Source organism: Bos indicus, chromosome 13 (genome assembly GCF_029378745.1).
Source record: "Bos indicus isolate NIAB-ARS_2022 breed Sahiwal x Tharparkar chromosome 13, NIAB-ARS_B.indTharparkar_mat_pri_1.0, whole genome shotgun sequence".
NCBI lineage: Eukaryota > Metazoa > Chordata > Mammalia > Artiodactyla > Bovidae > Bos > Bos indicus.
The window spans coordinates 55,059,380-55,075,301 of NC_091772.1; the positions used below are offsets into that span (position 1 = coordinate 55,059,380).

The following is a 15,922-nucleotide window of genomic DNA, read 5'->3' on the forward strand; positions in this document are numbered from 1 at the left end:
AAAGGCCGTTGATAATTAAATGCTACTCAGACCTGGCTTTACTCTTTGTGGTGGCCTGAGAGAACAAATAGATGCAAAACCCATCTCTGATTTCCAGAACACAAGGACCTCTGAAATTACAAGACATTAAAATAAAGCTTCGGGTAAAGAACTCTTGTTCTTGTTGCAGATTTGATGTTAGATCAAAACAGAATTGCTCCTGAAAGCTGAGGCGCTGGCTTATTGTTTGAGGTCTGCCCAGCCCCCATCATGCAGAAACGACGCAGGTCTGAGTGATCCAGAGGCTTAGATGCCTTGAGACCCTGAGGCCAACTCCCAGAGAGCCTGTTCCCCTGCCCTCCCTCACCCCTCAGGGACACATCAGGGGCATCAGACTGTTTCCCCCCTTTAGCTGGGGGAAACAGAAGTTTAAGACCACTTTGCTCGATACTGGGCTTGTCTTCATTAGGGTATCTGTAGTTGGGGGACCCTGAGGTGTGGGTACAACTCCCAGTGACACCTAGAAACACAGACCTGTCCCTGACCACCCTGGGGCTCAGGCTGCCGACACCCTGCCCGCAGCCTGCAGTTAATAACCCACCGTAAGGCCCAGGTCGGATATTGGGAGCATTCAGTCGTGAAGCTCAGCTTCCACAGAGCACACACCACTGTCTGGGATGACAGGGCGGACGTCACCCTCACTGATTCCCTGTTTCTTCACAGCTGGGCACCTGCTTTAAAGCTTCCTCGCCCCTTGCCTCATGCAGCAGATGGAGCATCCCTATGAAAGGTGTCAACAGCTGTGGCATCAGAGGCCCACCTCTGCCTCAGCTGCCACCACCTGCGAGTCAGCGCTGCTGATGCTGGCTCCTGTCCACGTGCCCACTGGTGACGTTAGCCAGCGTGTAGTCCCTGCTATTAATAATTAGGGGCCAATTAACACAGATGAGCCCACTGCAGCACGTCACTCACACGCAGGCAGGCGTGTAAGCACTGGAGACAGACTGGCGGGGGCAGGAGCGTCCGCTGCCCAAGGGATCCTGTCCCAGGGCAGGGGCTGTGTTGGCTGGGAGTCCCGGGTTGGCAGGAAGGCACCTGCACCAAGGCCTCCCAATTCCCTGGGGCTCCTTCCTCATCTCCAGTCGCAGCTGGCCTGCCAGGTGCTGCCTCCTCTGCTACCACCGCAGCGGCTGGCGGCCTTGCTCCAGCTCGGTGGCTACATGGTGGTCGTGCAATTCCTTCAGACGCAGCAGCAGCTCCTCCAGGTTTTCCCCGGTGGCCGCCGACAGGGCGATGGCCTCCTGGCCCAGGTGGGCCTGCAGCTGGGGCAGCCGGGCCCTGGCCTGCGGGAGGTCGATCTTGTTTGCCACGACGGTGTAGGGTCTCTTGGACAGGCCTTCGTCATATTGCTCCAGCTCATACTTCAGGTCGTCCAGCTGTGTCCAGGGCTCTGGCACCGAGAGGTCCACCAGGAACAGGAGGAAGGGGCAGCGCTCGATGTGCCTGAGGAAGGCCAGGCCCAGGCCCCGGTTTTGGTGGGCACCCCGGATGATGCCGGGGATGTCAGCCACTGTGGAGGAGACAAGCAGACAGTCAGGAGGGGAGCCGGGGGCCTCTGAGCACTGAGACTTTCCTTCCAAAGAATATCTCATGAGTGAAGTCGTTCAATTTTCCGCCTTGCTGATTCACCAGGCCGATTCCATCTGAGGCACTGCAGCTTCCAGTCTTGCTAATGCTTTGAAATATTTGGGTGACTGGCACGATGACAGATCAGTCTAATAAGAACTACTTAACACATTCTAATCTCTCTGGCTTCAAAAGTGATTCAAAAAAGGGGAAAACGGCTTCCTGTAATCTATTAATAATTTGATTACCGATAGAAATTATGAAAGAGTCCTCTGAAAATATAAAGTGCTATACAAACCACGTTGCCAGCAAGCTTACTATTTTTAATGGGTACATTATCTTCTAGAAAAAGTTTTCTTCTCTCAAAATGGTACAGGGAAAGCTTTTAAAATCACATGTTGTCCACATGACTGATGCTGCCGAATTCCCCGTAGATGGAAGAGAAGAATAGAGGTGGTGAAAAGGAGTAATTTCCTCAGGTTTGAAATTTAAACTCAAATTCCCGAACTGCCTCTAACAGATGCCTGGGGGAGGGGGTGGGAAGCAAATCTAAACTGATTTTGATAAAGAACTACAATTTTTAAATGAAGAAAAACAAGGCTGCATGTAAGTTACATAAGCATGGCTCTGAATGCCACCATCACCTAATCCTCTGAGAGATCCTACCTGCTATCTGCTGGTGGTCCTCGTAGTGAACAATCCCCACGTGGGGGTTCAGGGTCGTGAATGGGTAGGCGGCCACAGCAGGCCTTGCATTTGAAATGGCCCGGAGAAGCGAGGACTTCCCTGCGTTGGGGAATCCAACCTGGAAGACAGTGAAGACTATCACCACAGAGTCTGTAACTGGTTGGGTCAGCGAGTCTCAGGTTGGGAATGGGGGACAAGCAAGAGCAGGGCTCCTGATGAAGCCAAGAGGATCTGATAGGAGAAAGCGGGCTGCTCGGCTGCTGCGATGCACAACACCCACCAGTCCAGCGTGCGCCACTGTCTTGAGCTCCAGAAAGAGGACGCGCTCCTGGCCCGGCTGTCCGGGGGTGCAAGTCGTGGGTGCGCGGTTGTCGTTAGCCAGGAAGAAGCGGTTACCCTTCCCCCCTGTCCCGCCCACTGCTGCAATGAACTCGTCTCCTGGGCGCGAGAGGTCAGCCAGGACTTCATTTCCCTCCTTCACCAAAGTGCCCACGGGGACCTGAAACACAACAAAGTGTTTTTAGGGGCTCTAGAGAAAGGGGTACTTCCAAGCTCCCAGAGAGAGGAGGGCCCTCAGGGTTCTGTGGGGCAGGCTGCACAATGGCTTCTCCCAGTAGCGCTTCTATAGCATCAGGGTGAGCAGAGCATCTGCGAATGAGAGCGATGCTGAGGGCATGAACCCACTGCTCACATGGAGATGCCCCAGGGGGGTAGGGCAGGGGAGGCTTGCGGGGCTGCAGATAGGGACTGCGGACCTGTGGGTCCCCTCGCTGGAAGACAGAATCGTCTTGTGACCGTGAACAGGTCACAGGTGCATATGGTATGAAATTGACAAAGAGTCCCCGTCTGGGGTTGCTCCGTGGAAGACGGGCCCCTTTGGACCACTCGCAGGACCTGGGAACCTGACGGGCCACAGGGTGGACAGGGGACTCCGCGCCTGGCCTACCCGAATGTAGAGGACAGCGCCATTCCGCCCAAAGCAGTTCTTCCTGCCGCCGTCCTCGCCGTCAAACCCCTGGTACCGCGACAGGACAGAGGACAGAGACTTGACCTGCTGGTCAACTGGAAGTCAAAGCGGGAAGCGTTATCACCCTCTGCGTTAAAGGCAGACCCGTCTCATTTCGTCAAGTTTCTCTTGTTCAGATTAAGAATGCACATGGGATGAAGTCATGGCAAAAGTTACCAAACCAGCAATGAGACTTTTTGAAAAAGCTAAATTCTTATTTTCATTTAAAAGATACTACAAAAATAAATAAATAAATTAAAAAATAAAAATAAAAGATACTACAGTTTCCAAAAACTTCACAACTACCCACAATATCACTGTGAGTTTGAAAACAGCTGCACTTTATTACCACGCTGTGAATGGCTACAACTCCAAGCGGACTAGTTTGCTAGGCCTTTGTGCTCCACGTGTGTAGGGGCGATCAACACCCTTTCAGCACTTGACTGGGACAGTAACAGTAACAGATTTAACCCTTGGACATATGGTACCAGAATTAGATTCCCTGATAGTCTTTATGTTCCTGAAATGTGAAAAAAACAACAAACCATCAAAGTTGGTTTGAAAGTTGGTTTGGGGTGAAATTTCTAAATGTGAACATCCATGTAATTTAATAAAATGATGTCCACACATGGGTTTTGAATTGAAATTCCTGTTAGGGCAAGAAGGTGCAAACTCCCCATCCAGAGATGGCAGACCCACTGAACTTCCCCAGCTGCCCGACGGCACCTGCCTCTCAGGACGACATGGCCCCCGTTGCCTCCATCACCACCATCAGGGCCTCCAAACTCCTTCCGGGGTTCACTGTGAAAGCAGCTCACCCCATTGCCTCCGTGTCCCCCTCGGACGAGCACTCGGCGATGATCCACAAAATGCTGTTTCTGCAGAGAGCACAGGGTGCCCTGATTGGTATTAACTCCGCAGTCCTTCCAAGGACCAAGTAGCCATTTGAAAGGTACCTTTTCTACCTAGGAAGAGCTTTAAAATTAGATGCTAATGATACTAACATTGCTAATCTCCCCTAAAATGCAAATATAAGAAAGAGTTCCCAGAAGTCACTGCTATTTGTAGGCAAATGTAAATCTACAACGCAGATGTAAAGAGTGGTCAGCGTGGAATACATACCCCAGAGACAAACATAACACTAACAACCTAAATACAGCACAGCATAGGAGACACTCCTTAAATACAGCGTCTTCCTAGATTTTTTCAAACAGAAACACACTACTGAAATAACAGACCTTTACTAACGAAGTTTCTGTTCCTCAGCACGAGACACTGAGAGCGACAGTCCCTGGGCCATTGCCAGGCTTCCCGCTAAAAGCAGAAGTCTTCTCTGGCCAACTGAGTAGGTCCACATTTTTAAATGTGGTGATGTAAACAGAGCTCTAATCTGTGAGCAAGTTCTTCTCCAGGTCCCTAAGGGAGCTACAACTGACCTAAAGAATTAGAACTAACTAACCGACCGGGCTAATGTTTAATAAATGTTCACTAACACAAGATGTCCAGCTGCCCGAGGTGCCAGGGTGCAAGTTGGGGCTACCACCCCAGCTCAGTTGCCCTGTCCCAAGAAGCCTGCCTGCTTCCCACAGGAGCGCACAGGCAGATGTGGCCACCCACACAGCCCCTCCGTGGGGACCAAGGCACCTGCATTTCCATAAGCAGATCTTTTTTTAAAAAAGGAAAACACACACATATTTTAAGGTGCTCTGGCACCACCACATGGAAAAACCATGAATTACTAGTCAAAAACACGGTGCATAATTTTGAACATGATGGGAAGCAACCTGATGGGAAAAGAGCACAACTGATGAGCACTGTACAGAAGATTAAAACTCAGAGTCAGTGTTTACATTCTAGGCAGGAGACACAACCCCTGGAAAGCTGACACATCTGAGTACACCTGCTGACTGCCAAAGTTTTTCCACAGGAAGTACTCTCTGCCCTAATAAGCTTCATGTGGAACCCCCTACTTAGAACGCAAAGTGGTCTTAAACACGTACATTCTTCAGTTTAATTAAAGATCATTCATATTTTAAATAGGTTTTGGTAAATAGAAGAACAAAAGAAGTGTAAGACTTTGAGAACTATAAAACTAAACGTCTACGCGCCCCTCTCCAATGTTATAAATTAAGAACTATTCATACATATTTAAGAATATGAAAGTGAAAAGTGAAAGTGTTAGTCACGCAGTTGTATCTGACTCTTTGTGAGCCCATGGATTGCAGCCTGCCAGGCTCTCCTGTCCGTGGAATTCTCCAGCAAGAATACTGGAGTGGGTAGCCGTTCCCTTCTCCATGCATTTAAGAATATATATAATACTTATCTCAGACACATAAGCTGTGATACAGGAGCCTGGGCACCCTCCTGGTGAAGGGAGAGAATACCCAGAAGGGTCATCACTTCTAGCACACTGGGCACCACCTTGGGGCCACCACAGTTTTGGCCAGCACGGTATTTGGTATCCCAGGCCTTCATCTCATGTCCTCATTTTCAAGGATAAATGAAGACAAGGTAATGGGAGTTCAAAACAACACCCTGTGACTTCCAATGAGGAAACTGGAGGCAAATCCCTTCAGGGTTTCTAGAAGTCTCACCAGTTTTTTCTCCGAGAGTGGCTGCTTCCTGGGGGGTTCCTGGTGCTTGGTGCAGTCCACACAGCTGACTGAGAGCAGCCTGGGAGAAGCGCGCAGCAGAAGAAGGCAGCTGGGCCCAGGGACCACGCGGGCTGCTAGCATCCAGAACCCCACACCTTCCAACATCACTTGGGGTCTCGCTGAGAAAAGCCTTGAAGGTATCATGACTCCTTAACAAAAGGCAAACTGGTAAAATAAGACATCTGGTTTAAACCTGAACATGAAATCAAAACTAAAGAAGTATAGGTGCCTGGGCCAGAAAAATCCTGATGTAGGTTTCTTAAATAAATGAGCCCATGAAAGGAGTTCTCATCTCACTCACCACTTTCCACATGAGGCAGGCCCTCTTAGCCCATATGCCACTTGGAAGGAGTTCCCTGGTGGTTAGAATTCTGGGCTCTCACTGCCAGAAGCCTAGGTTCACTCTGTGGCCAGGGAACTGAGAGCCTGTAAGTCTTGAGGCCAAAAAAACCCCCCAAAACAAACCCATTTGTTTCTTACAACCCTATGAGGGGTAACACTTCATACTGGATTTTTCCCATTTGCTTTTCGAGACTCCTTTCCCACCCCGCTCTGTTTCAAGAGAATACCCTGCAGGACCACCCTCAGTTGTCTTGCTGTTGGGCAGAGACTGGATGGAGTAGCAGAAGAGCTGGATATCAACTGAAGGCTGCACCACCAGCCAAGGAGGCCATGTCTACGCTCCTCTGTCCTGGTCCTTCTCCTTACTCTGCGGGTGTCCAGGAGCAGAAGCAACGCCATTGTCACCAGCTCCAGATAAAAACACCAACTCTGCTGTTTCCCTGAATGCTCCCCTTCAAATGGGGGCCTTTACACCCTCCTTAAATTGTCTCAAGAGACAGTGCCAGGATTTCGGACCCCTACATTTTGCACGCCCATTTTAAAGCAGTGGAGGCTGAGACTCAAGACAGGCTGTCACTTGCCTACTTCACGTAGTATCCTCACTGCACCAGTGATTCACAGCAGTGTTCTTCAAATGCGGGACACACACACGACCACCGTCCAGGGCACCAAGGCAGAGATCATTTTTAAAGAATCAATGTCGTGTTCCTTAACTCTGGACACGTTTCCGCTGCTAAAATCTATCTGCCTGAGAACTATCATTTAAAATCGTGTTCTCCTTTCCGCTCGTGTCTCGAGAAGGGTCCTCTACAGAAGGAAGCTCCTCCGGACAGGCCTGCGAGCAGGACGGACCGGGGTGCCCGACCAGGACGAGTCTGAGAGGTCCAGCCTGCCCCGAGCTGCCCTCAGAGCAGGACGCTGCTTCTGCAGAACTGTTCACACGCGTATTCACGCTCACACTGTTCTGTGCGACCGCGCCACAGCAAGTACAGAACACCCGCGAGGACCTCGGCCAGAGGGCGCCTCCGGCCTGCCGGAGCGCGCCCGCGCGGGCTAAAGGGAAGCAGGAAGCTCGGGCCAGGGACTCGAGGGCGAGCTTGGTCCCACGCCTGTCCCCTTACCCTCTCCCACGGGTGCCCGGACGCTACCCACACTCACCACCCCGGGGGCACGTCACTTCCGGTGCCGCCCCCAGGGATCACTTCCGGGACCGGCCCCGCCTGCGCAGGGTTCCTCAGCGCGCATGTGCGGGAGGGGGAGGGGCTACGGGCGTCCGGGGAGAGCCGAGGAGGGTTTCCAACCAGTGCGCGGGTGTTTCCTTTGAACCCAGGGACTCCGACACCGCGAGTCGGGCAACCCTCTCCCACCGCGGCTTCCGGCTCCCCATCACCTCACGGAAACTCAGCCTTCAGGTCGGTTCTCGAAGAGCCAGTTTATTAATCACACCAAAGGCATAAAACAAGACGCCAAAGTCCGACTGAAGAGAGAAACGGCGGACGAGGACGGTTGTCCGAGGACGGCCTGTGCTCGTGAACGAGACGGGGCGACCTGCCCGGTCACGGCCGGACGGTCAGACGCCCACCTCTGGCTCTGAGGTTGAGCGGCCGCCGGCGCTCAGCGACCCCCGAGGCGAGGCTCCGGCTGGGCGCTGGAGAGATGCTCGGTCGGCCGGGCCGGGCCGGAGATGCCGAGTCCAGACGCGGCGTCACCGCCCGGCCGCCCGCACCTTAGCCGGGAGACCAAGCGGCACCGACCACGCCGCGCGGACGACTCGCTTCGGCCTGTGGTTCCGCAGACAGAAGAGACACAAGAGAGTGACGAGCCGCTGGCATCACTCCCCACGTTACATAAAAATGGACGGCACGTTAAATAAACATTTTGTTATTAATCATTAAATATATTAACACCAACAATCATGTATAAATTAGGAAATAAATGTACAAACTATTTCACAAAGTGCTTTTTAAAATATATACACAACATTCAAGAAATTCTTAATGTAAGACATTTCAGATTGAAGTTTTGGGATACGTTTTTTTCAAGTGTCCTTTTCCTTCAAAAAGTATTAATACAGCACTTAAAAACACACACACACATACACAAAAGGCATATTCCCATATTGGCAAAGAATAAAAATAAACTATTTTCACAGTTCTCTGAAATGTTTTAACATTTTCAACGGGAAATTTTAATCCCCGATTGAGTTTGCAAATTACTTCTATGAAAATTGTCAGGAAAGAACAGAACAAAATGAAGGGAAATGACTCCCTAAATTGAAATTGCTAATGTCTGTGTCATTTAGCAATTAAGGGCTCTCACTTAAGTAATTTAATATAGAGATGTATTTTTTAAGCCCTTACTAGTATTAAGGGTTTCTAAAACCCGAAAGTCTACAAAATAAACATTTCTATCCCACTGTCCGTGTGATTCTGCCTCCACAGAGGAGGGCAGAAGGTCCTAGAACAGGACTTGTCCTGGACCCCAGCAGTCCCTTCAAAGAGCCCTGGTGCTTCATCTGTAAAACAGCAACAGTAACTGCCGCCGTGTTCCCAGTGGGGACGGAATTCATTCTGCTAGAAACACATTAAAAATATCTTATAGACTGCAAAGCATCCAATTATGGATAAAGTACTACTTTAAAATTTTAAAACATAAGACTTCACTAAAACATCACCGTCAGTAGACTTGAGATATCAAGAATTAGATTTTTTTTTGTATTTTCTTGGTTCTTGGAAATATGTCAGCATTTACCCAAAGATGTTTTTAAAGGGGCCATAATAAATATGGGTATTATTATCCAAGTAAAGGTTGATAAAATGTCTGTATGACTTACTAGTGAAATGTAGAATTTTTCCTTTGACCTGACTTTTCCACATGAGCTATCTTTAACGTTTGTGCAGAATTTAAATGGCATTTAATGTCCTACGAATGTAAAAATGACTCAAATTTCTCTACGTAAGAGCCTTCCTTCTTTTTAGGAAGAACACAGTAAAATCAGTGGTGTTCTCTTTAAAAATAAGATGTGAATTTCAGATATTCCTAAATGAAAAGGAATGCTCGCTTGGAGATCTGAATAAGCAGGTCCTGGAAGAAGTAGTATAAAATAACTTGCCAACTCTTTGGAGAATTCCGTGTCACTATTTTAAATTATGAATTTAGAATTGAGCATATTACATATTAAAATTCCAGAAACGACCATCCGATAAACAAGGGTCAAACCCAAAGTAATTCCAGAGGACTACCCTCTCCTTCCTTCAGTAATACCACTCTCCCTGGGTGAGGCTGATCACAGTTGCCTTGTTGGATTCCTACTTATTTGGAACAAAGTCATTGATCCCTCTTTACTTTGTAATACAAAAACGTGTAACTTTTTGGATAAACAGAACCAGAGATACAGGTAAGGAGCGAGGTCTGGAAATAAAGGTTCACAGCCTCTCCAAGTGAAGCTTATTTATCCTTTCCATTGGGTAACAACAGAGACTGATGCAAACTACAGAAAATGCCTCCCCAACTCCCCCGCCTTGAGGCCCAGGAAGAAAGAGGCTGCCATCCAGGGGCAGTGCAGCCAGTGAGAGACAAGTTTACACCCCCAGTACAAACATGAGAGGAGAGTCAGACCTCAGGTCTGTGCATAAGAGCACGCAGACTGCGGCCTCTGGTAGGTTTGTCCCATCACTGGGCAGAGAAGACTCCAATGATGAAGGGACCCCTAAAGCTAGCTAGAAACATGGAGGGGAGGACAAAAAGGGACAACCTCTCCATTGTATGGACATACAATACTATACACAGCACCAAATATGTCACACCATCAAAGCGCCATCTGGCACCAGCGTGCACGCTTGCTGTCCTACCCCGCATGAAATGTGCGTGCTTCACAAGCAGACGCTGCGTGAGGCGAGGGGCAGCCTACAGGTCACAGCCCCTCAGAGCTGTCACTGGCCTGTCCATCCTGGGCGGACATGCCGCCTCAGGATTCCTCATAGACGCGGGTCCTTCACTGCTGGTAATTTCCGTACTGGCCCTGCAAGAGAGCAAGACACAGATTATACCCCAACAGGCCTGAGTAGGAGGGTCCACACCTGAGGATGAGACAGATCCCACCCCAGCCCACGCCCAGGATGAGAGGTGGATGAGCATGGTTGGCCAGCGACCAAATGCCTCAGCCTGTGTCCTGAGGCAGGTGGGTAGCTGATGTTCTGGAAGCCACCATCCAGGCTGAGATGACTGACTTAGGTCAGTGGGTGGAAGAGGTTGGCTCACGTGGTCACACAGCAGCTGACCGCACTGGGCCTGGGCTAGGTACCCCGTCACATCCCCCCCTGACCCTGCCGTAAGCAGGTTTGGGACGGGCTCCCCAGGCACACTCCCCTTGGCACCGCTTCCCACACGCTCACTGGAACATTCCAAAAGCCAAAAAGCTTTGCTCCCCTAATAACTCTGCCCTGGGCTTGTGTACCTCCTGTTGAAAACTCATTCTCTACGTACAACTGGCTCATTCTTTATCTCTCTTTAAGGAGCAAGGTGAGAAGTATTTAAAAAATGAGATACAGGACCTTACCTATTCAGGTACCAAGAGAAAAACACCCCTAATCCACACAGTGCCTTAAGGTTTTATTAGCCATGTAAATTGTCATTAGTGCCTCGGACCTACCATATGGTCACTGATAGATAGTCACCTCTTGCCCGGGACTGTCCTCCAAGGAGACTCCAGAGTGCCCAGGACCCATCTCCTCCCGCCCACCACCCTGCTCCTGCCCCAGACAGATCCAACTGTGCCATGCAAGATGCAAGCTCTACAATCTGCCTAGGTGCCGTAACCTGCAGGCACGCAACAGACATGAGGGAAACAGGCATGAGGGAGACATCCAAGGTGTGAAAGACGAGACTCTAGGCGAGTTTAGGACATAAAGAGCCAGCTGTGTCTGACTGAAGTGGAAATTTTTAAAAACCTTACAGGCTCAGAGAATTCATGTTCTGGAGGAACCTAGGGAGCCAGCCTGTCCCATTTTATTATTCCTCACGGCCATAGGGGAAACCTTTGTCACATGTGATGTACAAGGTGAAGCGTGGGTCTGGAAACGGGCAGAAGGCTTGCCTGCTCGTAGCCATAAGGCCGCTGCTGCTGGGTGGACGGGCCCGTCTGAGATGCTCGGTAGCTTCCGTACTGCTGGCCTTGTCCCTGCTGGTAGCTGGAGTACTGTGAGGGGGCACCCTGGGCGGGTCCTAGAACACAGCAGGATCGTGAGATCACCCCCCAACACCCTCTCCCACAGGTCCTCCCAAGCCCCTGAGACGTGCGTTCCTGCTAATTCAGTCGTGTCTGAACCCCACGGAATGTAGCCCGCCAGGCTCCTCTGTTTATGGAATTCTCCAGGCAAGAATATTGGAGTGGGTTGCCATGTCCTCTTCCAAGGAATCTCCCCGACCCAGGGATCCAACCTGCATCTACTGCGGCTCCTACATTACAGGTGGATTCTTTATAGCTGAGCTACTGGGGAAGCCCCTGAGACATCGGCACCCGTTTTTCCGCCACATTAAACCTGAGCAGTGAAAGCACCACAGCTGGCGGCCAACCCTGCTATGCCCCCATGGCTCCAGCTATGCGCACCACCCCCCCAACATCCAGACGGGGACTGGGGGCTGCTGTCAGAGCGCTAGACCTGCTTCTTGGGACCAGTTTACACAGTCACAGTTATCACTGTAAACATGAGTTAAATGCACAGCAAATGGCGAAAACCATGCAAGACAGTGATGGTGCCTCAAAGCCTAAGTGGACAGGATAGGCGGAATTGACAAAGGCTGAGGGGTTTTTCCAAAACCAGCTGCTTCAAGGGCTGCTGTGGTCCCAGAAAGAAGCACATGCCCAAAGCCAAAAGCAGGGGGCACGTCCAAGGGGCACAGGCACCAACCCAAGCTCCCGAGAGGCAGGGCTGAGACAGCTTGAACCATAAAATAAAGAAGTTTGGATCATAACCCGATCTGTAACATCAGTACCTGTGAGTACCTACCAATAGAAATATATGATCAATAACTAAGTGAACAGGGGAGAAGACACCTATCTTCCCTGGAGAAGACTTCCTGGACAATCTATGTGGATGATGACCCCTCAGGTGGGGATAGACCCAGTGACAACACAGTCTGGAGTAGGGGATGGAGGGCATGGGGCAGTGGGAAGGCCTGACAGGCGCCATGGACCACATGACCACTGTCAGCCTCAGTAGAGGCAAGTCACACCCATGGGAGGGGATACGAAGGCACTTCCCCACCATGGTCTTTTTTTCAGAATCCAGACAAACCCACCCTGATGGAGGGTCTACAAAGTGCCTGCCTAGCCCTCTTCAAAGTGCCAAGGTCAGGAAAGACAAAGAAAGTGCGAGCAACTTGCAACCCAAGGAGTTGTGGGACCCCAGACAGTCCAGGACAGGAGAGGACACGCAGGTAGGTCCATGAGATCTGAAGAAACTGGGTTCAGTTCACGGCCACGCACCAGTGCTGGTTTCTTAGCTGTGCCCACGGGGCGCTGGGAATAGAAGAGGTTAGCCACGGGGAACCATCAGCTTTCCCCACAGCTTTTCTGGAAACCTACAGCTGTTTCAAAATAAGTGTGCAGGTACCCACTGAATGACCACGTTCCTGCAACAACGTCCCCCCCCCCGCCGCCCCCGCCTTACCGTAGCCTTGCTGCTGTCCGGGATAGCTCTGCTGGTTGGGGTACTGCTGTTGGGAGTACGTCTGCTGCTGTGCCGTGCCCTGCTGGTATCCTGTCTGCTGCTGGCTGTACTGTGAGTTTCCTGCAGAGGGAAGTAGACGTGAGCTTGTTTCCAGAGAACAATGGCAGCTCCATTGTCCCCCAAGGTATGGGCTGCTTTGGGTTCCATAGATTTGACTCTATTGCTCCAGTACCTTTTCTTTTCCACAACAATACAAATTGTTTTATTATACTTCTCTCTTACTATCTGATAGAGATACAAATATACAGCCAAAATGAAAAGACTATTGCAGTTAAAACAAAGCCTGATACCAGGGCTTTGAGGTCCTGACCCCGGGGACCTGTGGCCTTATTTGGAAAGAGGGTCTTTGCAGATGTAATTGTTAAGGGGAAGCCATACTGGATTAGACTGGGCCCTAATCCAGTGTCCTTATAAGAAGGAGATCTGGACACACATGCAGGGAAAGGCTGTGTGACTCCCACAGTTCAAAGGGACCCCACATGTTTCAGTGCACCTTTGTTTCACAGGCAAATGTGCACACCAGTTCACACCTGTACTTCATGGATGAAAAGATGCAGAAATTTGCCTCTGTGTTCTTCATCTATATGTGGGTATAGTCCCAGAGATGTTTTAGGTTCATTTTTTCTTTTTTTTCCAAAGAAAATGCCTTAATTCTCATTTTCAAAAATCTTAACTAGCCAGCCTGCACCCATGCTAAAAGCCTCATTTTGGGAAGAAAGCTCATAGTAAAAGTTGAGAGAGTGGTAAGCATATTAACAAATAGTTATCAAGGGTTAAGAGCGAGTGTTAACAACCATTTAAAAATCCTACACCTACAATGGAAAAGAACCTAAAAAAAGTACATATGTCAATATATGTATATATGTATAACTGAATCGCTTTGCTGTATACCTGAAACACAACACTGTCAATCAACTATATTTAAATAAAATTTTAAAAATCAATAAAAATTAAAAATATTTCTACAAAGTCTTCCTGACGCAGATCACAAGAGTTTTAGATTGGTGTAGAGATTAAATTCCATTCAGTTTTCGTAGTGCCTTTATACAAAGACCAATTTAGGCCTGGTTTCATTGTTTTCTTTCAAATAGGGCTTTGCTCTTCACACCACAGTGCGTGCCCTTTAACTTACAGTAAGTCAGGTCCTACTTTGCATAAGACCCCACCCTCTAGCAGGAGCAGCTGGAGGCCGGTGGCCCAGGAGTTTACTCCTCTGTGGCATCCGAGAGCCAGTGAACAGCCGGCCCAGAAAGGAGAGCTGTTCGTTGTTTTGTTGTTCTTTAATCAGAACATATTCTGGAAGTAAGAGACAGAGGCACCATGACAAGAGGCCAGGTTATGAACAATGGAATCCAAATAACCCATTTTTCTACATTATTTTTCCAGTTGTAAATAACTGTCCTCTTCTAGGAATTATAAATTGTAAGTATTTAAAAACTGGGATCCTGATAATGTACATTTAAAAATAACAGCTTTGAGAGCAAATTCATGTGGAAAGGCTTAAAACCCCACTAGGAAGTCCATTTCCAGCTGCACACAAAGAAAAGGAACACGCTCTGTAATATGGGCAAACTCTTCTCTAAGGTGGACTCTGAGGAGCCTGCCAGATCTTTTTAAAAAATTATTTATTATGTGGCTGAGCCAGCTCTTAGCTGTGCTGTGGCATGTGGGATCTTTAGTTGTGGCAGGTGGGATCTATTCCCTTGACCAGGGATCGAACCCTGTCTCCTGCACTGGGAGTGTGGAGTCTTAGCCACTGGACCACCAGGGAAGTCTTTCCTCAGTCTTTCTGATTGATCACCGTCTAAGGAAACATCTTGACCTCTGCTCCCTCCTCACAACCATGGCCAGTCCCAGCAATAATGGCCAATGGGACAGCCAATGGCCAAGGAGGTGTCAGCAACTGGTGGAGATGTGGGTTCATTGTCCTTGTGTCTCCTGAGAAGTGCATCAGAGACTCGGCAGGTTTCTCCAGGAACAGGAGGTCCCTGTTCTCCTTCTGTGGTAACAGGTAAAGGGGCTAATTCACAGCAGCAGCCGCTGAGGCCTGGACACAGCAGGTGTGCAGTGAGTGAGAATGCAGCGCAGCTCTCACATACCCAGAAAAACCTTCCCTTGACCCAGGGCCAAACTTCAGCGGAAGATGGGCTGGTTTGGACAACTCTGAAACAAGAGGCAGGACTCTTTGAACATGCCTGAGGGGTTCTCAAGAGGGTCTTGTGGGAGCAGCAGAGCCAGGCAGCCCAGATTCTGCCCTTCCTGGAACAACCCAGGGCTTTCCCTCCACTGGGGCAGAGACGACAACTTCCCTTGTTTTTCTGCTCTTTTTCATTTGTTTCTATCTTTAAGAATATTGCGACAGTCTATGACGTGGCCATGAAAAAAGGAAACACTCATTGGTGAAAGAAGAGGCTGGTGTTAATAAATGTGGCAGGCATGTGGTCACAAAACAAAGAAACAAACCCATGATGGTGACTTGTCTATAAAACCTTGTCGTCAAGCACAGATGAGCCTTGGGGCCTGAGTGGCAGCCATCTGGGGCAGAGCCACCCTGCTGTCCCGAATGCCCACCCATAGTCACCACTACCATTGGGAGAAACTGAGGATTGACCCGGGGACTGGGGGTTGGGGACAGATCTGCACAGCCACAGGATTAGTGCTTTGATTTTCAACGAGAGCCAATAATGTTTACTATTTCGAAGTTTGACTTCTAAATGGACAGATACATTGATGCAATTTGAAATCTAAAAACAAACCCAGTCCACCTTGGAGAGGCCCAGGGCCCGCCTGCACCACCCGCCCAGCCTGGCCTTATCACCCCCGAGTCACTTCCATCGCTGTCCCCAGTATTTCTCGTCTGTTTATGGTGGGTGGGTGTGCTCTTAGCACTCGCTGTT

At 49.6% G+C, this 15,922-nt stretch overlaps 2 protein-coding genes across 4 annotated transcripts in view; both read right to left on the reverse strand.

The window, feature by feature from the left end:
• Positions 1-138: 138 nt before the first annotated feature.
• Positions 139-7,572, reverse strand: MTG2 (mitochondrial ribosome associated GTPase 2). 3 transcript variants are annotated; one of them, XM_019972089.2, is made up of 7 exons: positions 6,876-7,495; positions 5,893-6,101; positions 4,029-4,176; positions 3,239-3,354; positions 2,573-2,791; positions 2,272-2,410; positions 139-1,549 (listed from the first exon to the last, which is right to left on the reverse strand). In XM_019972089.2, the coding sequence occupies exons 2-7, from the start codon at positions 6,094-6,096 to the stop codon at positions 1,155-1,157; spliced, it is 1,221 nt and encodes a 406-aa protein (XP_019827648.2). In that variant the 5' UTR covers positions 6,097-6,101; positions 6,876-7,495; the 3' UTR covers positions 139-1,154. The 3 variants fall into 3 exon arrangements, with proteins under 3 accessions (XP_019827648.2, XP_019827647.2, XP_070657438.1); XM_019972088.2 differs by having other exon boundaries at positions 5,893-6,117; XM_070801337.1 differs by lacking the exon at positions 2,573-2,791 and having other exon boundaries at positions 5,893-6,117; positions 6,876-7,572.
• Positions 7,573-7,707: 135 nt separating this feature from the next.
• SS18L1 (SS18L1 subunit of BAF chromatin remodeling complex) overlaps positions 7,708-15,922 on the reverse strand; it is a 28,214-nt gene continuing 19,999 nt past the window's right edge. The window contains exons 9-11 of the mRNA XM_019972090.2: positions 12,966-13,085; positions 11,390-11,517; positions 7,708-10,315 (exon numbers count right to left, since the gene is read on the reverse strand). Coding sequence (XP_019827649.2) covers positions 10,289-10,315; positions 11,390-11,517; positions 12,966-13,085 — 275 coding nt within the window. The 3' untranslated portion in view covers positions 7,708-10,288. The remainder of the gene's footprint in view (positions 10,316-11,389; positions 11,518-12,965; positions 13,086-15,922) is intronic.

What these genes read in the sequence shown, in the direction of transcription:
- MTG2 (XM_019972089.2), bottom strand. Translation starts at nt 6,096, where the DNA reads ATGATACCTTCAAGGCTTTTCTCAGCGAGACCCCAAGTGATGTTGGAA. An exon ending in CAGTGGCGCACGCTGGACTG is followed by an intron (nt 2,411 to 2,572) that starts GTGGGTGTTGTG and finishes ACTGTCTTCCAG; the next exon opens with GTTGGATTCCCCAACGCAGG. An exon ending in GGACCACCAGCAGATAGCAG is followed by an intron (nt 1,550 to 2,271) that starts GTAGGATCTCTC and finishes TCTCCTCCACAG; the next exon opens with TGGCTGACATCCCCGGCATC.